The sequence below is a fragment of the Artibeus jamaicensis genome, unplaced genomic scaffold (genome assembly GCF_021234435.1).
Source record: "Artibeus jamaicensis isolate MK-2021 breed Jamaican fruit bat unplaced genomic scaffold, CSHL_Jam_final scaffold_1019, whole genome shotgun sequence".
Lineage (NCBI taxonomy): Eukaryota > Metazoa > Chordata > Mammalia > Chiroptera > Phyllostomidae > Artibeus > Artibeus jamaicensis.
In genome coordinates, this window is record NW_026522025.1 from 27759431 (window position 1) to 27786432 (window position 27002).

General features: G+C 35.5%; 1 protein-coding gene across 16 annotated transcripts in view; it reads left to right on the top strand.

The window, feature by feature from the left end:
- ADGRL2 (adhesion G protein-coupled receptor L2) overlaps positions 1–27002 on the top strand; it is a 214258-nt gene that overhangs the window by 173311 nt on the left and 13945 nt on the right. For all 16 annotated transcript variants that reach the window (XM_053655401.1, XM_053655402.1, XM_037164168.2 and 13 more), the window contains 8 exons: positions 2559–2742; positions 11819–11944; positions 12123–12328; positions 13363–13536; positions 14685–14894; positions 15813–16033; positions 17312–17378; positions 26067–26158. In XM_053655401.1, coding sequence (XP_053511376.1) covers positions 2559–2742; positions 11819–11944; positions 12123–12328; positions 13363–13536; positions 14685–14894; positions 15813–16033; positions 17312–17378; positions 26067–26158 — 1280 coding nt within the window. The remainder of the gene's footprint in view (positions 1–2558; positions 2743–11818; positions 11945–12122; positions 12329–13362; positions 13537–14684; positions 14895–15812; positions 16034–17311; positions 17379–26066; positions 26159–27002) is intronic.

Genomic DNA, 27002 nt, shown 5'->3' on the forward strand with positions numbered 1-27002 from the left:
TCCTCTGAATTGGGAAGTAATCATACAGTCTCTCTGTTTTCTGTTGTCATCTCTGTGGCTTAAAAAACAACCGGAGTAACACAGCTATGATATATTCTCGGCAGTTTATCGTATCAAAGACTGTAGAGTCATAATGTATGTGCATGAAAAAGTCACTGCTTTCTTATCTGTTATACTCTTAAATAAAATAGGCTTTGTCCTGAAATTTTTCAGGGTCATTTATAGTATCAGGTTGATATTTTTAGAAAGGGTCACAAGAAATGAAATATGAATAATGCGACAGTGCTATGGATGGGTGTTACATGTTAGCTTTTGTCAGGCTGATAAGAACAGAAATCCACTGTTTGGTTGAGAATCCTTGCCTCTTCCAGCCGGTTTTTTCCCGTGTGTATCCAAGGAATAGGGAATATTCTAAGTGAGGCCAACAGAGCAATGATGCCACACTAGTTCTTTGTGACAGGTCAGAATAACACCACATCTCGTGTTTCATTCTGAATTTTAAATGTTCTTTTTGGAAGATAGTACCATGTCACTAGTAAATCAAACCTCGAACTAATTCTTACCACATGTGACAACAAAGCGAGAGAACTTTGTAGCTGCAGGACAGAGGTTACTCGAAAGCTACTGCTTTGCTAATAATACTGGCTGGCGAGGTCTGGAAACGAGGAAATGGTGTCTCCCTGGGCACTGATGGACTTCGTGGAATCTCAGAACTTTACAGGGACAGGTGGTGGGAAAGTCTTTGTAGGTAGTAATGTTCTGAACGTCCCTTTTAGCCTTTATAATGGGGGCAAAGAACTGCTAAAGAATATAGAATCTGTCTTACTGAAACTTTTTCAGTTCCCCATCAAGGTATTTATGAATGTGTGGAATGTAATCATTGGTATGTTGCCCAGGACATAGATCTCAGTGGGAAAAGAATAGCTTTTTTTTCTTTGGCAGGGAGACTACTTCAGCAATATGATTAGGCTAATGATCATTTTGATCCCACTAGAAAAGTACAAATGGTAATAAATAAGGAGTGTTTCAAATGAGTAAAGCCATGTCATCAGTGAGTTAGGTGTATACACAGTAAATTTCAGCATGACCTTAATTTCTGATCAGTGTCATTTTCAGTATGTCGCAAATGAGTTTCTCTGTTCAGATAAGACTAATAAAACTCCTTAAATTACAAATCAGAAGCTGACTTACACTAGGCAAATGAAGCGGTTTCCTGCTTTGTGACAGAGGATTCATTTGTAAGTTACATTAGAGGCACTAGTCTGTATTTCTTGGTGACTAATGAATCTGGCCTCAGCAGACCAATTTTGGCTCCACTCTGGTTAATGGCTGTAGCAGTATTGGTGTGAGCATTTTGACTATTCTAACTCCCATTAGAGGGGGGGGAAAAAGCCTTTAAATCCACTTGGAAGTATCTTCACCTGCCAGGAAGGTCATGGTGGCTCACAAGGCAGACAGAAAGAGGATATTAAGATGGATTAAGGTAATTAATCTTACTCTGACAGTAGCCTCAAACAACTTCCCTCCCGGTTATTTTAATATAGTACCTCAAACTGGCGATTTTTGTTGTTCTTCGTACAATGTACGTCCTTTTTCCCTGTGTGATTACAAGTAGATCCAAACAATGTATGTATTGGGCTTAATGACACATTACAAGTAGGTAAATGGGATAGAATAAATAAACGTAGTGATCTCAGCTCTTCAAGCCATAATGTACAGCTAGAGTACCCATCAGTGCACAAGCCTGCCTTCAGTTGCTTAACTGCCTGAGTTACATATTTATTTAATGTTATTTTCCACAATAATAAACTAAACCTATATATATATATATATATGTGAATATTTACAACTTGGATGTTTATAAAAACTTTATTCTGCTTTTCTGTTTCCATCAAATTCTTATTTTAGGCTTTAAATATTTTGAATGTTTTCTTGATTCCTTTAAAAACAGAATTGTTATGAACTAAGGTGTACTCTCAAGTGTTTAATTTTTATCTGGACAGGGAACTGAACGAGTGAAAACATTCACAGATAATTTACAAACTTTCAAATCATTTTGTTTTTTTCCCCCAATGCTAATAAGTATTGTGTTACAAACACAATTTTGGTTATTAAACTTTGGTTCACGTTCCAAAACACAATGTTTTACTTTTCAACCATAACTATTAGGCTTCTCCAGAGGCAGCAGTGTTTTCTCTTGAGAACCTGAGTTTTGAGATTATAAATAGGGGGGCAACTATGTATGTAAGAGTAATACTTCAGGTTTAGATGCTGTTTGTGTTTTTCTTTCCAACAACTGAGATGATTAGATAAACACAAAAGCCATCTTTTTACTCTTACTCTTTATAATCGGATAGTGGTCTACTAATCTTTAGTCAGTCCTGTCTTGAAATAGATCTGTTACAAGTTGACCAGATAATATGTTGTCTAAGTGTTCTTCCATCTTGAAATAAGAGTAATCATCATGACAGATGTTATAATTGTCACTAGTCAGTGATTGAAAATCACCCTGGTACTAGAAGCATTCAGACCTAATGATGGTTTTTTCACGGATGCAGGCAATTGTTGACACAGTGGACAACCTTCTGAAACCGGAAGCTTTGGAATCATGGAAGCACATGAATTCTTCCGAACAAGCACATACCGCAACTATGTTGCTGGATACGTTGGAAGAAGGAGCTTTTGTCCTGGCAGACAATCTGGTAGAACCAACCAGAGTCTCAATGCCCACAGAAAATATTGGTAAGTGAATCTCTTGTTAGGTTTCACTTTGATTTAGAAGGTAGATGTTTAAGAGGATGATGTGTCCACTCTGAATCTGTTATTTCCCAGTGCCAAACTTCTTTTTTGTTGATTATTTTTATCTACTAACAAGAGATATTATTGATCACATTTTATAATGCAAAAGCCAAAATCTGTCCTATATCTTTTAAAAGTTGGTGTCATGTGGTTTCTTTTTCCAACTGAAAAATCGTTAGAGTACTTAAATGCCTGGATATGGATTGCTCAGGTAATGAAAGTGCTTGCTATGGAATTATGGCAAATGCTTTTCCATTTGGTATAGTATGTTCCTAATGAATTTAAATGACTTTCTGGAATGTATTCTCCCAGTCATATATTTTAGGCAAACAGAATTTGATCCAAATGTTTATATTAAACACAGTTGCCTTCAGGTGGAAATGTAGTCAGTGAACTACACCTTCCACGATACAGAATATCCATGCTTTCTGTATTATTGTAAAATGGCTGCCTATAGTTTTGAATCATAATTTGGAATGAAAAGGCTGATAACAAGAGTCAGGAATTAATTTGATGGTATTTGAAACAAGTGCAGTAAACACAGTAAAATATATTAATTTAGGCTTTAGAATTATTGATTATTCAGTGATTTTGAGCTTAGATGAAGTTTTATAATATCCCTTAGTAATATAAAAAAGTTTCCCAAGCATAAATGTTTAAAAAACACACAAACACCATAAGGGATTGTAGACTACTCTCTTTTACCAAAAAAGCATGTACCTGGAGCACCACAGATTAAATGAGGTTTTGCTGTCTCAGATGCCGTCTTGTTACCTGATTGTGTCTGCCTCCCTCACGGGACTTTATATTTTAAAATGTAAAAAAGTAAGATATTTAGAAGAAATAGACATTAATCAGATTACTGTATTGGTAATTAAAGTCAGACTCTAACTTTCTTTAAATGAATGAATTTTTAGAAAGAAAGAACTGTTACTAAAATTGTGTTTTTATTTAGTGTGAGGTTTTGGAATGATAAGAAACTCAATAACTTCAAATTAAATGAAGTCAAAATAATTTGGCGTGTCATGATCTGGGAGACCAGTCATAAGAGAAATAAATGATTGCCACAACCTTCGTCATACTGCAGAATGAACACAGCTTCCCCTTTCTGTCTAAAGCTTTTATTATTTTAAGGTTAATTTGCTTAATCATCTAACGAAATGCTTAAATATATCTTAAACAAGTCTTCTCAGGTGTTCCAGACACGTGCCTTCCAGGGTAACGGAGTGGGGGCGTGGTCACCTTAGGAAGGTGATTCACAGAAAGTCCTGTCCAAAGTGGCGTGTCCTGACCTCTGTTTGTTTTCTGCGTCTTCAAAAGCTATTTTAAAAACAAAACAAGCTCCAAGAACCATACAATTTCCTTCTTATGCCCCTTCCAAGAGTGTAAGGACATTTGACAGGCCCGGTTCGTGGTCTGCTCCCATTTAGAATCACATGGTGCAGAGCAGCTTTTATCGTGTGTTGTAGATACTCCAGTCTCAGTTTGAGACAAGTCTGAGACCCTAATGTCCCAGAATATATTTTTTCCAATACTTGGGATTTTTCGAGTGTTAAAGGATTATTCTTCATACTCTTTCTTCATTTTCAATTAAGGAGAGAATATTATGGGTGGGATATAGTATACATTTTTGACTTCTCAAAAATAATTCCTTTAATTTACTGTATGCATGTATTGATTACACAAAAATTATCACTGAAAGTCACTTTACACACTCTAATATAGTTATGTGTTTTTATTTCTAAGATATAAAAGTTCTGTGTCAAGCATTATACATCACAGGCGGCAAACACAAGGCCCACAGGCTGAATCTGGCCCGGCACCTTGTTTCTACCCCGCGGCAGCACGGAGCTCCTCGCCCCTAGTCAAGGAGTAGTTACATGTACACAGTCCTAAAATGACACTCGGGCCTCAGAAGGCAACTCTGAGGCTGTTGTGGCCCCCGGTGAAAATGGGTTTGACACCCCTGTTATACATGAGTTTAGTATGAGGAATATATTCAACTTTTTCTTAAGACCTGTTTTCATTTTAGATGGAGGACTATCATGGCCCATTACCCATTTGTGTCCTCTGTCTTGATGCTCTTATCTTAATTTAGGATGTGGTTGCAGTGTCTTTGGTTATTAAGATAATCTGATTTTTCTCCTTAGTGATTTCTCCTTGAATCCTGAATTTACTCTATTCTGTTTTATCCCTATGCCTGACCTCATAAAAATGGTATATCTGGTATAGCTTTTAAAAATCACTGTTGGTATTTAATTTACATACAGTAAGAACAGCTGTCGTAAGCCTACAGTTTGATGAGTCTGGGCAAACGCACACCCGTATAACCAGTATCATGGTCAGCACTTCTGCCACCTCAAAAGGGTTCTTTATGCTCTTTTCCAGTTAGTCTCCTCACACCCCCAACTTCAGGAAGCCACTGTTCTATTTTCTGTCACTATAGTCTAGTGTTGCATTTTTTAGATCTGCAGTTGAGTGGAGAATCATATAATACATAGTCCTTTTTGATTTTGCCTCTTTTATGCAGGGTGATGTTTCTGAGATTCATCCGTGGTGCTGCAGGCTCAGGCATCAGTAGTTCATTCCTTTGTGTGTCTGGATATTGATGCACCACTATTTTATATTCACTCACTTGTCAGATATTTGGGTTGTTTCCACTTTTTGATTGTTATTATACCACTCTTTGCCCTTGTCATTTTAACATTTTATACTCCAACAGCAGTGAGGGTTCCAGTTGTTCCACCTTCTCACCAGTACTTGAGATTGTCTCCTCAAATGTCTTTTTCATTTTAGCCTAGTGGTTTGAAGTGGCAGCTCATTTTGGTTTTAGTTTGCATTTGTGTGATTGCTAAGTTACATTTTGTTGATGATAACTGTTCGACTTTGCATGTGCTTATCGTTGTTGCTTATGTCTTTTTGTGAGGTGTTTCATATGTTTCACCTGTTTTTCATTGGATTGTCTTTTTTAGTAATAAATCATGAAGACTGTATGTATTCCCGTTACAAATCTTTTGTGTATATGTACTCGGAATATTTTCCCTCAGTATGTAACTTTAAAAAATGTTCTTAATGATATCCTGAGAGCAGCAGCAGTTTTTAATTTTGATAAAAAAGTGTTTATTACCCATCTATGCTAACTAATCTTGTTTCACTTATTCTTCTCACCATTGTGTTATTTTAAAGTACATACTGACATATTATTATTATTAATATAAATACTTTAGTAAATATTCTATACTTTTTCAAAGGAAACACTATCATTATCACACTTTAAAAATTAACAAAAATCGCCCCGGCTGGTGTGGTTCAGTGGGTTGAGTGCCAGCCTGTGAACCAGAGGGTCTCCAGTTCGATTCCCAGTCAGGGCACATGCCTGGGTTGTGGGTCAGGTCCCCAGTTTGGGAGCATACCAGAGGCAACCACACATTGATGTTTCTCTTTTTTCCTCCCTTCTCCTGTCTCTAAAAATAAATAAATAAAATATTTTAAAAATAATTAAAATAGCTTCAAAAGATAACAAAAATGTGCCTCAATTTACTTGATTTTTATAAATTTATTAATACTTCATTATTAACATTTTAAAACTAGGATACAAATAAATTGTGGTATACATTTGATTGATATATTTCTTGAGTCTCTTTTAATTAAAAGCATTTTCTCCCTACAACTTAGTTTTTAAAACCTTCTCATTTTTGTTTGGAAGTATTGAAGAGATCATTTGTTCTGTAGAATCGCCTACATTCTGGATTTTGCTTATTTCATACTCATAGTACCATTTTACCATGATTGATATATATTGATAATTACTCACAGATCAGAAGTAAATCAGGTCAGGTTTAAGTCCTCCCCAAGAACTTTCTGTTACATTATATTCAAGAGGCACATACTTGGTTGTCTGTGTTTGTGATCTTACGATTAATTAGGTAGTTCAGGTATTATCAGCCTAATTCATCCATTATACAATTCTCTATCATTTATTTTCCCAATGGGCTTACCAGCCAGCATGGTTGCATCCAACAATTCAAGCTTAGTTACCTTGCAGTAACAAAAACCCCAGAGTCACAGCACCTCACAACAACACAGACTTGTGCCCCTTCCTGCTGCCTGGCCCTGGAGGCTCATCCGGCTCTGTGGCTGTCATCTTCACTGGGCTCCCTGCCGTTTTCACCTGGGGCTCGGCTTGGTGGACTGTGGTGGGGCTCCTGGCAGAAGCCATAGTTTTCCCTATCTCCTCTCTTTCTTTCTGTCCCCTTTTCTCTCATTGCAGCAGATGCTTTGTGATAAATTTAAAAAGTAGAAGGACAGAGGAATAATCTTGGAATTCTGTGTACAGCATTGGCTGTGAGTGAGGCTCTGGGTGGCTCTCCTATGAATCAAGTGTATGAGGGGGGACCCCAAAAAACACAGAAGTTATTTATTAAAAAATAGTGTATTTATTCTTACATGTTTAAACTTCAGCCACCTTCAAAATGCTCTCCATTTGATGCAGTGCTCCTATCCAGACTTTCTTCCCACTGCTCAAAACAGTTTTTGAACTTGTCGATTTTGATGCCTTTGAGTGCTTTCTGTACTGTTTGTTTCACCTCTTCCACACTGGCAAACCACTTCCCTTTGAGGACATTTTTTTTTTTTACCCAGGGAAACAAACAAAGAAAAAAATAGTCATCCTGGGCAAGATCAAGTGACCAGGGAAGGTGGGGCATAGGGGTCATGCACCCTTTTGGTGGAAAACTGCTCAGCACTCAGTGAGGTGTAGGCAGGTGTGCTTGTAAATCACCCATCGTGAAATGGGCAAATGTATTAAAAGAGTCTTCAGAAAAATTCCCTAAAGCTAAACACAGCTTCTCATAACAGTGCCAGCTGTTGGCATTGGAACCCTGATACAGAGGGGTCCCCTAGCAGAGGAAGCCTCTAAAACAAGGGGTCCCCCATTGTATTCCCTTCCAGGAAATCTACTGAACAAGACATGTATTAGTTCAGGCACACAGAGAGAGTGAGGTAATGTGTAAATCCCCTGGTTTCCTCCTTCTTGATCAACTAGGGAATGACTAGCATCCTTAAAATTTTTGTTAGTATTAATAAACATTTAATTTAAAATGTTTCTCTACACATAATGTACATTTAACAAGCACTTTTTACGTTTTTAAAGTTAATGATTCCACACTACACATGTAATTGTCTAATTATTCTCTACTCGTAGGTCATCATCATCTCATGGTGGTTTTTTTGTTTATGCATGGTTCATTCACCTGATCTAAGAAGATTTTACAAGTCTTCGGTTGTGCCGGTGATAGATGTTTTAATGGCTTAAAGCTTTTTGGCTGATACTATAAGGAAAACTGCAGTGAATTTTGTTGTATATCTGCTTGTTCATGTGTGTGGCTTCTAGACATACATGCACACATATACTTGGAAATAGAATTTTTAAGTAATAGAGCATGCCCTTCTTCAGCTTTACCAAATACTGTGAAATCACTTTCAGTATTGGTCTACCACTTTATTTATTTATTTTTAAAGATTTTATTTATTTATCTAATTTAGAGGGGAAGGGAAGGAGAAAGGGAGAGAAACATCAGTGTATGGTTGCCTCTCGTGCATCCTCTGCTGGGAACTGGCCTGCAACCCAGGCATGTACCTTGACTGAGAATCGAACCGAGATCGTGTGGTTCACAGACCCGGGCTCAGTCCACTGAGCTACACCAGCCAGGGCAGTTTTCCATTTTATATCCTCACCTGTAATGCCATTAGTCCCAATCATTCTGTTTGCTAACACTTTATTATTGACATAAACATTGTCCTGTTAATGGCTTTGACTTGATCACAGTATTGTTTTAATTTTCAGTTCTTTGACTACTTAATGCATTTATTGGGTTAAATTTTAGTTTCCTCTCCTTTAAATTTGTTGTCTACAACTTGTTCCTGTTTATCAGTTTTTCCGTGGTTAATGCATTCTGGACACAAATTATTTGATGATTACATACTGGTTACTTTGTTCATGGTGTCTTTTGTTTTACAAAATAATGAAGTAATTTTTTTCTTTTAGAATTGTTGCTTCTGGTATCTTATTGAAGAAATATTTTCTTTTTGGCGTCCAACTCAAGAAAATTTTCTCCACTTTGCAGTTATAAAGATCTTTTATAAGTCGTTAAAAAATGATAAAACTTTGTAACTTTACAACTATGTCTTTTATACACCTGACATCTATTTTTGTTCATGATACGAGGGAAGGAACTAATTTGATTTTCCTTTTCATATGGACAACCAGTTATTCAGTACTTGGAGTTGCCCAATCCATTCCTTCCCCCAGTGTTTTGTAATGATATCTCGGTCATATATCAAGCTTATATGGACATGTTAAGTGTACATGTTTATAGGATGTTGTTTTGTTTTGTTTCAATAATATTACTATCTGGTGAATTCTTTCAATCCGCTTCATGAGGAATTAATTGCCTTGGCTGCTTTGGGCATATGCCTGCAGCCCCCCATGTGAATTTAAAAATCAGCTTGTCAAGTTATATACTAAAAAAATGTTGTTGGAATTTCTATTAGAATTAGACTGTGAATTTATAGATTAGTTAAAAAGAAGTGTCACAGATTTACTTGTGTTCTCCCAAGTATAAGACCATGATATAATCCTTCATTTGCTGGTAGGTCTTTTAATAAATTCCTGCATTTTCCCCATTAATGTCTTGTACTTTTCTTTTATTAGGTTTACTCCTTGGTAACTTAGACTATTTGTGTTCATTGTAAATGAAATTAAATTTTACTGAATGTAATGATTTTAAAATTACATATTACAAAATTTTAAAAAAATTATATATGCTAATTGTTTATTGCTTGGTCTCTAGGGACACAATTGATTTTGCTTATTGCAGTCTTGCTAAAATTCTTTTACTTCTCATATAGCCTTCCTCAAGATTACTGTTGTTAATTACATTTTCTGCAAATAACAACAGCTTGCTTTTTCTTTCCAGTGTTTATATCTTAGTTTTTCTGCATTAGCTGATATTTTAGTATAATACTAACTAAAACCTGTGAATAGGGGTCATCCTGACTGTAAAAGGAATGCTTCTAGAGTTTGTTTTTTTTTTTACCACATTGTATTGTAAGTTTGTAAAGGTAACCCTTATCTGATAACAAAAGCCTTATCTGAGCAAGAAACTTTATTTTTATTTCTATTGTTTTGTAAACATTTCTTATATTGAATGGGTATTGAAATTTGTTGAATTCTTTCTGTTTTAATTTCTTAATTTGGTATATTACATTAATATATTTTCTAATGCATTAATTTCTATAAGCCTTTTTGAATTAAACAGTTGGTTTAGAATTGTGTAAAGTATGTATAATTTTTAAAATACTTTTGCATCTATATTTAATAGATGTAACTTTAAAACTGTAATAAGTAAATAGTTGTTGAATGAAATTAACTCTTTGTACTTGTACATTGGAACATTTCATGAAGCTCAAAGGATTTTCTTCTTTCACCCTGTTTTGTCTCTTGTTTTAAGAATACTTATTTAGAGTGCGTTTCAGTGAAAGGAAGACAGAGGTATATATTAGATGGATAGTTTGGTCACTCTTCGTTGCCCCTTTACCTTCTACTACACGTGGAACCTGATACGAAGAGAGGAGATCATTTACTTGCCCACCAGCTTAATCTTTTTCAGCATAGACCAGTAAAATGAATATCTCAGCCAGTTTCTGCAGCAGATGGATTTCTAGGAGTTATGCGACTCTCATCATAAACTTGTGTTTTAGGTGCTTGGCACGTAGTCTGATAGCTTATAAAAATCTCCCAGTGTTACAATTTCATATTTACAATGAAATCTGTATGTATTTTACAAAACAAAGTTGTAAAAGATAAAAATAAGTAAATAGTATCCAAGAGAAACTCTGTAATGCAATACATCACGCCCACTTTGGGAAAAGGAAAGGCTGTGGTTGAATTGATCATGTGTATGTGTGTGTACTTAGGCATTTGTCTAAGTATGGAAATAACTATGCAAGGATAGGGTTCATAGTGATTCATTTCCTTGCATATTCATACATCATTAAGGTGAAATTCAGAGAAAATACATGGACAGTATTGATTGAATTATTAAGAGTATGTGTTACCCTTGATTGGGAAACTTTACTGTGAAAGCCCAAATAGTATATATTTTCGGCTTTCCAGCCCATGTTGTTTAAGTGACAAATGTTCAACTGGCATGGTGGCCCCAGAACAGCCATAAATGATATGTAAATAAAGAAGCATATCTGTTTTCCAGTAAAACATTGTTTTAAAAACCAGGTGGCTGGTCAGATTGGGCACATGGGGCCTATTTTGCCAACTTAAGTACGTAGAGATTGATGGTCACTAGTGAGAACTAATGGGGAGTTTTAATCTCGTGCCAGACATTTTCTCATAAATAAGCTACGTTAGTCTTTACTTCTCATAGAAATTAGAGAAAAATCGATTACTGTAAACTGACCTGTGTAGCCTTATGAATTACAGTGTATCCTGTACATATAAGTAGATGCGTACATGCAGTAAGGACATTCCAATTTATACATCATGGTTCTCCATTGACAAGTAAATGGCCATTGAACAGTTGTTTAATATAAAGAGCCAAAAAATCACTTTGAACTATTTTTGTTTAATGAGTTAAATGAAACTTTGAAAGTTTTGTATTACAAATTCAAACACTTTTTATATTCCTAGGCTAAAGTCTGGAAGTAGTTCATGATGAAAATATAAAAGTATAAAGAAAGTGCTTATACAAACTGCATGAAATATACACAAATGATTTTACTCTAAAATCATTTTTTATTTAAAAAAATTTAAAAATTACTCTAAAACAATTTTAGAGTAGTCAAGGCTTAAGAACTTCCTAGAGTAACTTAGTTTATATTTGTTTAAATCTGACAATATTGTAAGTAGATAAAAAGAAACTGGTTTTTGTGCAACTGTCACTTGCTTTTTGTAGTTTAAAGAACGCTCTTTAATTCCTCCTCTGTATTCCTTTGCCTCATCCAGTTCTGGAAGTTGCCGTGCTCAGCACAGAAGGACAGGTCCAAGACTTTAAGTTCCCTCTGGGCATCAAAGGAGCCGGCAGCTCAATCCAGCTCTCTGCAAACACCGTCAAACAGAACAGCAGGAATGGTGAGATGGAACCTTCTTTTAAAAATGGATGTTTTAGTTTTTGTTCTGTTAAACATGTTAGTTCTAAAATGCTAAATAAAGATTCTATAAGGACTTTTTTCATTTTTATTCTCATTCAATGTATTTTTTATTCATAAGCCTATTTCCTCTGGAGTCACTTCAGTTTTTACTTTCCTAGGACTTGCAAAGTTGGTGTTCATCATTTACCGGAGTCTGGGACAGTTCCTTAGTACAGAAAATGCAACCATAAAACTGGGTGCTGACTTTATTGGTCGTAATAGCACCATTGCAGTGAATTCCCACATCATTTCAGTTTCAATCAATAAGGAATCCAGCCGAGTGTACTTGACAGATCCTGTGCTTTTTACCCTACCACACATCGATGTAAGTTACGTATGTTAATGAAGTAGGGGAAAGAAGCAAAGCTGGGATGGGGAGAGAGGGAAGTGGGGTATAGCCGAGTGGCCAGAAAGGGCCTTTCCATTTGAATTTCATATGAAGTGCTAGGTCAGACACACAAGTTTATTTAAGTCTGTGAACATAAAATTAAATGAGGTTCAGTGATTATTCAAACTTAAGTGTATTCTTACTAAGAGCTAATAGAGTAATCAGTAGGAAAATGTAAATGACTATAATTTGTTTTAGAATGAAAATTAACTCTTACCTTAGCAGCAGGATAGCCAAGTATTAACTGATAGGACTCTGCTAATCGGTATGTGGCAGATTTGTTGTGGTTTTACTGATCACATTTGACAAAATTGTTATCAAGCACTCTGCCTTTAAAAATCGACGATTGAAGAGAGATGCCTTAGCATGCAAGTTGGTGGTTAAAGAATTATACTGTGTTGGGAGATTGTCTGCAGAACTTTGGCTGTTACATGTAGAGTGAGTAAGTGCCCACAGGTAGCCAAGAGGATCTCCAGTATTGGCAAAGAAAAAAAACTTTGTGTGACTATTCTCTGTTTATATCTGCTGCAGTGTATTCACTCTTTTATGAATCCTGACATTGCTAATGTGTCACCGAAAATAAAAATGAGCCCAGTACGGAAAATGGATTTTAAAACACTTGGTCCTTATAGGATTTTCTTAGAACAAATTCATGGATCTGATGTTATTGGAAAAGGAAAGGAAATGATTCTAATGTACGATCAGTAGTAAAATCATAAGATGGAAATTGTAATTGTGTAAAATGGGTCCTTGGTAATTTAGAGTACACTTTAGAATGTTTCGGATTATAAAGCCCCTTTTAAGTTAGATATCTGCCTTGTATAACACAGTCTACAATTTTGCTGATGAAAAACTTTATAGTCCGAAACATGCAAAGTTTAATCTCAATTACTTTTTACTCATATTAAACAATTGCTATTGCCATCTTACAGTGTAAAATCCTAATTTTATCTTGTCATTTTATTTCCCAGCCCGACAATTATTTCAATGCAAACTGCTCCTTCTGGAACTACTCGGAGAGAACTATGATGGGATATTGGTCTACCCAGGGCTGCAAGCTGGTTGACACTAATAAAACTCGTACAACGTGTGCATGCAGCCACCTAACCAATTTTGCAATTCTCATGGCCCACAGGGAAATTGCAGTAAGTATTTGCACTTCTAATTAGTAGCAGAGAAAAACCTCAGAGATTCAAAACAGCTCGTGTGGTAATCCTTCTTTGGGTGCTAATCATAACTAAAAAGCAAACAACGTAATGTAGCTTTCTAATGTTTCTGTACTGGCCAGTGTTTGTACACTGGCCATAAATTTTAGGAAGCTGGGGCACTATATTTATTGGTATTTCTCATATCATGTGCTTGACAGATTTGTTCTAAGATTTTCCTCCTTTGGGCAGGTGTTTGGCAGAGGTGGTTGGGGACTGAACATCAATAAGTCATACAAAAGAGAGAAGGCTCTAAAACTTAATATACCGTCCTCATCTTGAATGTTCAGATCTCATTTTATAACTTTTACTTTAAGTTTCCTCATCATTTTGCACACTACAGAACTGCTGGTTTTGAAAGGTCAGAATAGCTTCTGGAATGGTCCTTAGCATTCTTTTTTATGATTAAGAAAATGAAATAAAGAACAATCTGACAGTAATCAGAGAGGAGGAGAGAGAGGGATAATAAGGGGTATTGGGGAGCATCAAGGAACATGTATAAAGGACACATGGACAAAGCCAAAGGGGGTGGGTTTGAGGGTGGGAGGCAGGGATGGGTGGGGAGAGGGGTGAAAATGGAGACAATTGTACTTGAATAACAATTTAAAAAATGATAGCCAGAAGATAAAAAGTATTTTAACAAGCACAGCATGAAAGCTCTCAGCTCTGTTGTGTACTCGATTCTTAGTAGAGATAGTTAAAGCTTGACTTTGACTTCTACGTTAGCTTAGAAAATCATGTAAATACCGGTCATTTTAAATCATAACTAAGTATCCTTTATTCTTTTATATATTTTTCTATATGTTTTTGTAGGTAATTATTTTAATCATTTTGAAATAAGTGAGCTCTCTCATTACTTTGTAGTAAAACCTTCGACTTTCATAAGTCATTCTCTGGATATAAAGGTCGATAATACTGAACTCCATTATATGATCAAAATTTCACTTTCAGTATTGAGCCCTGTTTCAGCACACATGAAGATTCAGAGAGTTTAGTATTATAAGATGAGCTATGACATTTGAAAGCTCTCTCACCTTTAGTTGATGTAATGCAAGATTGTTAATGTGCCTTATATCTTTTATTTTCAGTATAAAGACGGAGTTCACGAATTACTCCTTACAGTCATCACCTGGGTGGGAATCGTCATTTCCCTGGTTTGCCTGGCCATATGCATCTTCACCTTCTGCTTTTTCCGCGGTCTGCAGAGTGACCGTAACACTATTCACAAGAATCTTTGTATCAACCTTTTCATTGCTGAATTTATTTTTCTAATAGGCATTGATAAGACAAACTACATGGTAAGCACCCCTTCAGTGAACTGACCTAGGATCTCTGGGAATTTTTATGAGGAGTGCGAATCCATTTATGTGCCGATATTAGTAGTTGACCTTGTAACAGCATACATGACATGGCAATATTGAAAGATAATCTGTAATAAATTGAAAGGCAGCCCAGTTGTTAAAGAATTATGGGTTCATTCATTTCTTATATTAAAGCATAGTTGCATTTTCCTGGGTTGTTAGTAAGACATGTACTTTGATTAGAAGAATGCAGGGAATACTGAGAAGGAAAGATCCTGTTTTCACAGTTTTCATTTTCTCACGTAGTTATTCTGACCAGTGGCCATTTCTTTGTATTCTGAGCACTTTATTCATCATGAGGTTTCAGTGTTAGAAACAGAACTTAATAATTAGTCAATTTTTCACCCCATTTACATCTGCGTTGGGTTGAATTTAGAGTGCTCCACATAGGATAGGAAATGATGTCAGGTAATTGGAGCAGACGTATTTGTCATTAAAGCAAATTTTTACATTCTGATACAGAAAAGGTGGAAATAATATATTTGGAAACAACTGGTCTAAAAACTTATGAGATAGATCACCTAAAATTAGAATATTCATATTAATAGATAATTCCAGAAGAGAAATTATGTTTTCTTATTTCTTGATTTTTTAAAATTTCATTACAAATAGTAATCTCTTATAGTGATGAAATTTCTGGCACACCCAGCATTATACTACAAGCAATAAATTCCTCAAGTTTGGCCATGTCTGTAACTTATTCCCATTTTTAAAAAATATTTTCAAGAAGCAGTATTTAAATAATGATGTATTTTAAAGACAGTAGTGACTGCTATCAGGGACTGTGCCACAGTTTTGGAGTGGGCTGTGTGTTCACGGGTTCTCCTTTGTGTTTTTTGTTCTTTTGCTTTATAGATTGCGTGCCCAGTATTTGCAGGACTTCTACACTTTTTCTTTTTGGCTGCTTTTGCTTGGATGTGCTTAGAAGGTGTGCAGCTCTATCTGATGTTAGTGGAAGTTTTTGAAAGTGAATATTCCAGGAAGAAATATTACTATGTTGCTGGTTACTTGTTTCCTGCCACGGTGGTTGGAGTTTCAGCTGCTATCGACTATAAAAGCTACGGAACAGAAAAAGCGTAAGTAATTGCAAGCGACCTGAGTGTTTTTCAAGTGAATAATTTTTTTAAAGCCTGTTAGCTGTCAGTGAGGTTCCCTGACAGACTAAAATAGCCTCTGAAAGCTTTATTGGTAAGAGAATGGGCATGCCGGGCACAAATTACAATCAAGTCTTTTGTAATTTTCTAGGTTCAGAGCATTTGTACTCTGGCGAGGCAGATACTAAATTACGGACTTTTTTTTTAACACAAAAGATTGACCTGAAACAAATTGAAAAAGTAAATAACTTTTTGGCCTTAGAAAGATATTAAGTAAAAATGCTTCTGAACTTAAAGCATCTGACAGGTTTAACTACTCAGTTTTAAGTTAATGCTTCATTAGCTCTCTTTGTGCCGCCAGCCCTGTCACCAACTCTCATTCTGAACTGCGAGAGGAGCACATTCCTTCCCATATGTTTTACTTTGATAATATTTTATCAGGCAGTTTGAAAGGATTAAAATAAGTACTGTCTTTCATTTATTAAAAAAACAGATATTTATGGAACGTGACAGAAGGCACACATAGCCATGTTTCTAAGGATTTTATTTGCTAGAGGCATGAATTTGCTTTCCAATTCTGTTTATTTTTTTTCCTTTGATAAAATTAGTCATATAAAGATTCTTTGGACTAAAGAAAGCTTTTGGACTGTGCAGATGATGAAAGACAAATAAAAGAAATTCAGTGGGGATTCAGTGTTATATGAAAAATGAGCCACTAAGTAAAATCTGTCTTAATAAGTTTATGCATCATTTACTCTAATACTTCATGAGTCTATGCTTTATTTTTTCCTAGTATTCATCCATTACTGTTGAAGTATTATATTATACAGTTTTGCAACAAACATAATGTAAACTTTTTTGTCCTAATGTTTCTTAAGGCTAAACATGTTATATAGAATTGAAAAACAAAAATTGAGTATAAACTTTAAAATGATGAGACAATTTGGAGTATTGAATTTCAAGTTTTTCTTAGTAAAGTCAGAGGTCTTGAGGATTGAAATGTGGTGGGGTTTATTATTCCCTCATAAAAGCATAAGTATGCCTTTATCAAATTAAAACCTGAAATGAAAACCAGTAGGCTGAAGTAGTTAAATTAGTACTTGTTAAGTCCGAGCCAGCCAAGAATTAATAAAACTGATAAATGAATTTTCAAAGGCAAGTATAAAGATAGTTGTGTTAGATTTTTAAATGGTTACTTTCAATGTGATATTGAAGATGCACTGAAGCTACTTAATACATATTCTTTTCTTTTCATAATAGTTGCTGGCTTCATGTTGATAACTATTTTATATGGAGTTTCATCGGACCTGTGACCTTCATTATTCTGGTACGCAGACTCTGTTTTCCTTTCACTCTCAGCCTGCTGCTTTAGCAGTGTTTTTAAAAAGGGAATAATTTTGTTTTATTGTCAATTTATCTGTGATGTAAAGATTATAAACACATCTAGTTTATGGGGTAAAATTATGTAGTGTATTTTAAATATTATGCCATTATTGAGAGTTTATACACTTACCTAATTAGTAATGTGTTTGAAAATCCCCTCTCCTCTAAAAAGTACTTATTCTCATTTCTACTTTTTATAACTATGTCATGTCATAATCTTTGAAATCTATTCATATATAAGCCATGTTAAGATTGCATGATTTGAAACTAATTTGATAATTAGAAAGGAATAACTGATATGTAGAGCACATACTCTTCCTGAGTAGTGGAGTTTTTTGCTGAGAGTTTTAATTCAGGAAGCTGTATCTTCCCAATCTACAATATTAGTCATGTACCAAGCCTGTGTAGCGTTTATAAATTAAATGAATGTTTTGTGGAAGTAAAAGAACATTAGCTTAACATTTGTATCTTAATTTATACACAGTAATTTAGTGCTTTTAAATAAATGTCCATGCCTAAATTCTTTTAGGGTAGTTTTTTTTAAATTTTACTTTTCAATTACATTTTACATCCAGTGTTATTTTGTATTAGTTTCAGAGAACAGACTGTTGGGTGCCAGAGGGGTGGGGCTTTGGGGGGTGAAAAAGGTTAAGGGATAAAGAAGCACGAATTGGTGGTTACAGAAGTCACAGGGAGGTAAAGTGCAGCGCAGGGAATGTAGTCGATGTATTGTGATAACTAGAAACAGAGCCAGGTGGGTACTTGAAATATCAGGTGGACTACTTCGTAAAGTATGTGATGTCAAAAAGATACTGGAAGATTAGATTAATAAATGAAAAATAAATCAACTTTATTTATTTTTAGTTTTTAAGATTTTACTTATTTATCTTTAGAGGGGAAGGGAAGGAGAGAAAGAGAGAAATATCAATGTATGGTTAACTCCTGTGGGTACCCTGCTGAGAATTGGCCTGCAACCTAGGCATGTGCCCTGACCAGGAATTGAACCACAGTCCTTTGGTTCATAGGCCCATGCTCAGGCCACTGAGCTACACCAGCCAGAGCCCAGGATTAAGTTTTTAGAAATAGGTTTTATTGACCATTATAAGATTGTAAAGGAAACGTAAGTTTAAATATTGCCAACATCTTTTATTACTACTTAAGCATTCTATTTTCTTTAATGAGCCTATGAAGATATTTCTTTGGTTAACTAGTGTTTCATAAAATTGAGAAAAAGTTTAGTACTTCAAAGAAATTTGAAGCAACTGTGTGTATGTACATTTGTCATTAAAATGAATTTTTTACACACTTATACAAAACAAAAAGATAATTTGAGATGAATGCCAGTATGATGAGTTCAACTACTAAAACATTCTCAGATGTTCCTAGGAAAACAGATTTCTTATCAAAATCATTCAATACAGAAAATTGTCCCATTTTTTTCTCAGTTTACATAAATTTAACACAGCCAAAGTCTATCTTGAATTATAAGACAAAGAGCTAACATGAAAGGGTTTTATCCTTAAAGACTCGGGATTCTGTTTTGCCCCTCATCCCTTGGCCAAACATATTGATAGTTTGAAAATTGTAAAGACTTCTGTAGGGATATTTGGTCTATAAAAGTATTACGTGTTTACTTCTTTCATACTGCAGTTTTGTTTACTTTCTATCTCTAAACATAAATACTGGCTTTGAGGATTTCACACAGTGAAAGGAGTTAATGTTCACATATACTGGGTTTCCAGTAAGAAAGAGACAAAGGACGCTTGATTATATTACCCATTTACGGTGTCATTATTATCCTCCACCAAATCATTTCAGTTGAGATGTGAAGGGCTTTTGGGAACAGTGTCCCCAACTTCAAACAAAACAAAACAGCAGGTAGCAATCACAGTAAAGATCCTGAGAGTAATTCTTCCCTTGCAATTGCTCTGCCCTCCAGTTGTCCCAGCACAGAGACAGAGAGTGGAATAGAGCGTAAAACAGCATCTTGCATGTAACCTAAATTGAGCTATGACATAACTGTAGAATACATGTTTGTTAAATACTATTCTTTGGGGAATACAGGACACTTAAAAGTCAATTCAGACACACATCTTAATAATATAAATCACATAGTATAATACACTTTTAAGGAGTACTCTTGGAACATGTTTTGCATTTCCAGCTTTTCCGAATCGAAACCATTTAACTTAGTAGTATTAAATCAGTGTACCTCTTTAATAACGTTCTATGAAGAAAAATAACATGCTATGGAAGATAAAACCTCCTACTTCGTATTTCTTTTGAATGTCTCGCCTACAGGCCACTAGAGTTGTTATATCTATGAGAAAAGTGCTTGTAAGTAATGAGCAGTGGGAAACCATTAGTATGCCAGAAATGGTTTAATGAAAGCTTGGATCATGACACCTCAGAAGCTATTCTTATCATTTGGACAGCTCCATCTGCATCGTTAATAATTAATTCAGTTCAGAAAGAGTTCAGCTCACACACTCATTTAGAAGTCTTCTTCAGAGAACACCTCTCTGGCTGCCAGTCCCTGGGAGAAATCGGTTTCTGCTTGGCTTACAGCAAAGATTTGGAGATACAAGTGCAGTTTTAGAGTTGCATTTGCCAGGTAGCACAAGCTCTGGGGAGGACAAAAAGGGTCAGAACATGTGCGGTTCAGTTAGGTTACTTCAGAGTGGTGTTTCTGTTCTTCTGTCTTATCATATCCATGTCAGCACTGCAAGCTGTGGAATGAATTTTAAGCTGCTAAGCTCAGGCGGATGTGATTCAATTGAGCAGGTTGATGACTGTAACACAAACTGCACATTCCTATAATCTGTGGAACCTCTGTTTTTAAATATCTCATGTCATCGATATGGGTGATGAATAGCTGTGCTATATCATTAAGCAGCAATGAATTTTAGCAGTGAATTATACTGGAAGATCATTTAAACAATAATTTATAAAATTGTTATTTGGGGATAGGTAAAAGAGCATTATTTGTCATTGAAGAGAAAGAATCCCCCACTTGGTGACTTACTCTTTTTTTAGCTAAATAGGACAATATTTTTCCTTTGAATTTGCTGTCACTCTTTCACAAAGAGTTCTGTTGAGATGTGTATATAGCTATTTATCTGTGTGCACATGCAAACACGTGCACTCACACAAAGCGAGTTAAAATCTGATTAATTCCTGGATGAGTTGCCTCATCTCTGAAATTAATTACCAGCGTGGGCATTTAGGCTGGTGAATCGACACACACAGCGCCTAACACAATCCTATAACCCTGTACTTACTGGGGGCTTCTCTATGAATGATTGAGCAATGACATGTGCCTACCAGGTTTAGACAAATCTTTTTATGCATAGCTATAACCCTATCTTTTTCATTTCTCACTGGTATATAATACCTTTCAACCTATCCCAAAATACTGTGTTTAAACTCAGTAGCATTTACGTTGGAAAGAAAAAGTGGATAACAAGAGTGCAAAGTGGTTGTATTGGAACTGAAGGGAGAACAGCTGCTCTTGGACAGGGGAGACGGGCTTCTCTCCTTGTCTTCTCTGCCTGCTTTCCAGCGAGAAATAGGAAGATTCTACATTTGATGGTTGTGATTTATTCTTCAAATGCATACCAAAGGCAGGAAAATACATTGGAAGAAATAAAAGTGAGACACAAGAAATCCCTGTAACAACGAAACAATAACAACAGATAAGAATAAGAGGCACGGAAGTATATGGCTGTAAAGAGTCATTCATGCCATGGGAAAAATACAGCGAGGAAAGAACTCAAATCACAGCCAGTGCTTTATCTGCAGTTCACCCTTTTAGGTCTTTAAGTGGCTGTTTTGGATGATAGATTTCTAATCAAATCAAAGATGTTTCTGTTTGCCCATTTGTTCTGATTTCTAGTCATATTTTAAGAGGACAAGAATTGATTAGAAGAGATGGGAAATTTGTTGAAGTATTTTACTCTACAAAATCATGATTCTTATTAGAGTATATTATCTCCTGAAAAGATCATAGCAACAGTATTTATCCTCTGAAAATAAAACTTAGCATTTTCACTTTAAAACATTGGAAAAATAAAAGAACTCTAAATTCACATTTAAAAATTTGGTTTAAACTTCAATCAAATACCATATGCTCTCACCTGTAAGTAGAACCTAATCAACAGCACTAACAAGCAAACAAAATAGAACTAGAGACATGGAAATAAAGAACAAGCTGACAGTGACTGGAGGAGAGCAGGGAGAGGGACCCCAGGAGCAGGGGGAGGGTCAAGTCAAGGAACATGTGTAAAGGACTCATGGACAAAGACAGTGGGGCCTGGGGGCAGGTAGTGAATGTAGGGGGTGGGTGCCTGGGGCAGGGGAGAGTGATGGGAAAATGGGGACAACCAGTTGAACAACAAATTATTTTTTAAATTATCGTTTGAACTTCAGTGTATATTCTTTTTAATTTCAGAAAACACTTCACTGCCATATGTTGGTGGTAACATGTTCAATACTTAAAGGATGTATATTTTTAATTTGTCCAATAAAACAAATATGTATTAGTGGAGTTTGTTAATGAAGATTGAGGTGATGCCTTTTTTCATAATTTGACTTGAAATGATGTTTCATCCTATGAAAGATACCATTACCTCACCATTTGTCCACCTTCAAGTCCCATTTCAAAGACTAAATTAGTGTTCAACTTAAATATAAGTTTCTTGGGACCTAAACATGAGTGGATTGACTATAATTTTATTTTTAACTTATTTAAATTGGAGAATTCACAGACACTTCTGAAACTATCTGAGTCAAATATCCTTCTGTGGTTTTATGATTATTTTTAGTTGATTTTAAACAGATTGGCTTTAAAAATGTCCTTTGGAAACGTTTATAATATCAAGTACCTTCAAAAGAATAGCCCTTAGTTTTGCACTCAGCTTTTATGGCTCGGTGTGATATTTAGCTATGTGAGCATAACACCAGTGGGTTTGAGAAAACACAACTTACTGTTACACAGGGTTTGGCTGGTGGGAACAAGTGTGTGGGCGTTTCAGGCACTTGCTGATGATGGAGTGGTAGTGTTTTACGAAGGAAACAGAGCATTCGTTGTTTCAGCAAGCCCATCAGGTAGAAGTCATTTGACAAGCACACCTCATGTTATTTAGGATTTCTTTGAGGTTGTATTTTACACATTAATTAATTTATTATTTATCTTCAACTCATTCATCATCTGAGTGATTTCTAAATTAGATTACTGTAGCTAAAAGTGGAATGCTTCTTAAAATGTGAGCCTAGTATATATCTCTGTTTTGTTGGAAGGCTATTTTTTTTCTCCCAGAATAAATTGGTTCATTATTTGGAAAGGCTGTGGTCTGCAGAGCCGGCCCCACGGTCTACTGAACCTCAGCACTGACGTTCCAGTACTGACGTTCCAGTAGCTGAGTAGTCTTTGGTCAAGATACCTAATGTGGCAGGCAGGTTTGTAAAGTGGGTCTCCAGTTGTATTTGTTTTAGATTTATTTAATTATTGTTCAAGTACAGTTTTCTGTCTTATACACCCATCCCCGCCCACCCCCCCAGTGCTCCCCACCTCCCTCCCATTTCCCCCTCGCCTTAGTTTTTGTCCATGTATCCTTTATATTTATTCCTGTGAAACCTTCGGTTTTCCCCTGAAATTCTTTCCCCTCTCCCCTCTGGTCCCTGTCAGCCTGTTCTGTATTTCAGTGTCTTTCTGAAATACTGAAATCCAGTTGTATTTTAAAAGAAGAAGAAAGGAGTAGCGGGGCCGGTGTGCTGCCCGTGACTACCTCTGGAGATAGATTGTTGTTCAGTTTCTTTTCTCCTGTAATTTTGTGAACTTTATGTGTGGTGATGTATTATATGTGTAACTAGAAAAAAAAACAAAATGCGTGTGTGTATTTTATATATAATATTACCCTCAGGAGGGTGAAGGAAGAAAGGAAGATGCATGTAACAGTCTATTTGTTAAGAATTAAATGAGATACGTGTCCTGTGGCACATTCTGTAATACCTGGTTAGTCCTCAGTGTTTAAAACACGGAAATGTCTTTGTATCATACTTTGCCTTAATTCTCCTTTTATGTAGTTGGTTTTCTATCTATTGGGAAATGCATTACTGACTTTTACCTGATTTTCTTCATTGAAAAACATATTTGGAGGGGCCCCCCCTCCAACATTTCACATTTTCTACTCATTTTCTTTTCATAGCATAATGCTTTGTGCATCCACATGTTGCCACATTCACATTTTTATTTCCTTGTAATTTATACATTGTAGTGGATAATAACTTTTTTTCTTCCTGGAATATACGACTGCTATTATTATTTTATTCCTTAGGGAATAATTAATATGCATAATGAATACCAGGTTGTGGCTTCATATGCTTTGGGAAAATGTTTAAGAAAGAGGGAGGTTGAGCAACAACCTTAGGTCCAGAAGTTTGGGGTAAAAGGAAGAAATCATTTCATTAGGACGTTAAAAAAGAAGGGTCAAGGGATTTTAGGATTTTAACTCTGCTTCTGTAAAACTGCCTTTCTTACCTAAGAGTTGTACTCATTTTATCCATTTACATGGGTTTGGGTTGGTTGGTTGGTTGGTTGGTTTTTAAGATATTTGAGTTCTTATTTTTAACCATTCCTTAAATTTACTAGTAAAGGCCTACGATTGCATAAAGTAAAAAGTAAACACACTGTTGCTTTTGACTTTTAAAAAATTAGAGATACACTGCATCATAATTTTTAAAAAAACAGATCGAATGTTTACTTCCTGCCAGCAGGCTTTGTCTAATTTCTCAAAGGCAGAATTTATGTCTTACCCACAGTACAGTAAACACATTCTTGTGTGGGGCAGCAAAGTCAGTAAATATTTGTTGAATAAAATGTATCATGTTATAACATCCCTTGAAGTGTAATCTTTTGTTTATATCGTGGTCAACTAGAATAATACTCCAAATGTGAAACTAGAAAAATGTTTCTACAAATGTGTTTACCTTTTCTCTGTATAAATATTTTAAGAAATTAATTTTAAGTACCATTTTAAACAAAGAGCTTTTTTTGTCCTCAAGTAATTAACATAGAATGCTGTCTGCCAACACTTGCAAATTATGCCCATTAACCTCATTTTCTCCCTTAAGAAGAAATTCTACAGCTAAGAGAAGTAGGCACCCAGAACAAAGTGACTGCTAAACAGCTTAGATTAAAGCCTTTGCTGTGTTCCTAAACTCATTAGGAAGAACTTGGAAATTTTATTTATTGCCCTATATCACTTTTCCTAATATAAAATCGGAAGTACTAATGAATGGCTAAAGTACGTTATCACTTTGTCACATGGTATCAGGATAGTAAAAGTAGCCATGTTACTGCAACAAACTTACGTGTTACCTGCCACCAAGAAATTGCTTCATCCCACATTCAGTGGGTCTTTATCGGAATATACTGTTTGGACTTGCGCTGTCTTCAAGTCATACAAAGCTCACAAAATAATTCTGTTTCACCTTTTTTTAATGTAACAATCGGAAGTAAATAAAATGTCAAAAAAACAGGACCGATCTAGTTTAGTTGTATTTTTACAGCATAAAAATGGAACTGCCTCCCCTCTGTCCAGCGTTCTGCCAGGTGACTGTAGAAGCAAATGCAAATTACAAACCTTTACCTCTCCTCAGTCAAAACACAAGGCCTTTCTTCTGAGTGCATTCATGTTCATCTCCCCAGTGTCCATCATAGGTCAGGTTTCATCTTCCCCAGTTTGCTTTGGTTAGCACCTCGTCGTTTGTTTTTTTTTTTTTTTTAGCACAGCCGAATGATTTAGAGGGACTCAAATGGCCCTCGGAGACTAGGAAGTAGGAACTGATGGCTTTTGGTGGTTAATTGGGAAATATATGTGTGTATATATTTAAGTTTATCTGACTTTGTATAGCTAACATTTTTTATATTTTTATTTCATCTGAGCATCACAATTACCTTACAAATAGATTGTGCAGTTATTATCACCCTTATTTAAATAGGCAAAATGCAAAGCTAGACTCAGGCAGCTAAGTGTTAGGGTCCGGAATCCAGCAACCCTTCTATTATAGTCTACATGATTTAGTTTTTTCTAAGTAATGTACCTCAGTGTTTCCTAGATGGCTTTGAGGCCCTGGAGTACCTTTAGCTCAGGGGTGTCACACTCATTTTCACCAAGGGCCATATCAGCCTCACGGTTGCTTTCAAAGGGCTAAATGTAATTTCAACTCTTCAACAGTTAAGGAGTAGTTACATTTATACAGTCCTAAAACTATTTCGGCCCTTTGAAGGCAGCTGTGAGCCTCATGTAGCCCCCAGTAAAAATGAGTTTGACACCCGTACTCTAGCTAAAGAAACTAATTTAGGTATCTAATTCATTTAATCATCATCACTTGATACTAATTTAATGAGGTTGCAACTTCATGTCAAATGATCTGTTGAAAAATCGATCAAACATAGAGTATTTCGTATTTTAGACTTGCTCATTGCATACATAAACTAAAATTGGATCATTGTCTATTATATACTCATGTCATTGATATTTAACTGCATTAGTTCATTAAATTTGCAAAAACTTTTCTTTTGTATTTTTCGATCATAGTCATCTAATTCTTTTTTTGTATGTTATCACAGCTAAACATTATCTTCCTGGTGATCACACTGTGCAAAATGGTGAAGCATTCAAATACTTTGAAACCAGATTCTAGCAGGTTGGAAAACATTAAGTGAGTGTTTTGTATTTTAATTTGAGTGCTTGACAAACTAAGTGAAAGATATTCATTCTCCACAGGGAATACATGAGTACCTTCCATCAACTGTAGAAATTACTCAGAATGAGGTTTTACTGATGGAGGCTGAGTTCACCTGTGACCATGTCACAGACGTTGGTCAGAAATTAGATAATACTGTCTGCCTTGATCCAGAGCCAAGAAATTTGTTTCCGTAGTTGTGTGAAAGTTCTGTGTTGCTGTAGCAATTTCGTTTGAATTTAAAATGCAGATCAAAATGATGTTCCTGTTTGCATGGCTGATAAGATTATATTCAGTTTGTTTTGTTAAATGACTTTTTTTGATTTGAGGATCCTGAGCACAGTTTCTACTTCTAACCTTGCTTTCCTAAGACAGTACACTCTATTACTATTGTTAACTTGGAGTTTCCATGATAATTAAATAAATGTTTATTTTACTTCAATGTTGAATAAAAACACTATCCAGTTAACAAAAAAACTGATAGCTATTGACTCATAAGTCATTTTAGGGAAGCATTTTTAGTTAATTTTTAAATATGAGCCTTAATTTAAATTTTGATGAAGTATTAGTCCAGTTGGTTTTTAATGGGGTTGCAAAAAATATTTTTAATGTAAAAAAATGGCAGATCTATAGTAAGGGTAATTTTTTAATTAGATGTTTCAGATAGGTTAGTGCCAGCTTCATTGCATGTTGCATGGTAAGAGAGAGAGCTAATCTTTAGCATCTCTCTCTTTTCTTCCTTTTCCTCTTTCTGTCTTCTCATCTACACCAGTAATTACCGTGTTTGTGATGGCTACTATAATACGGACTTACCTGGGTA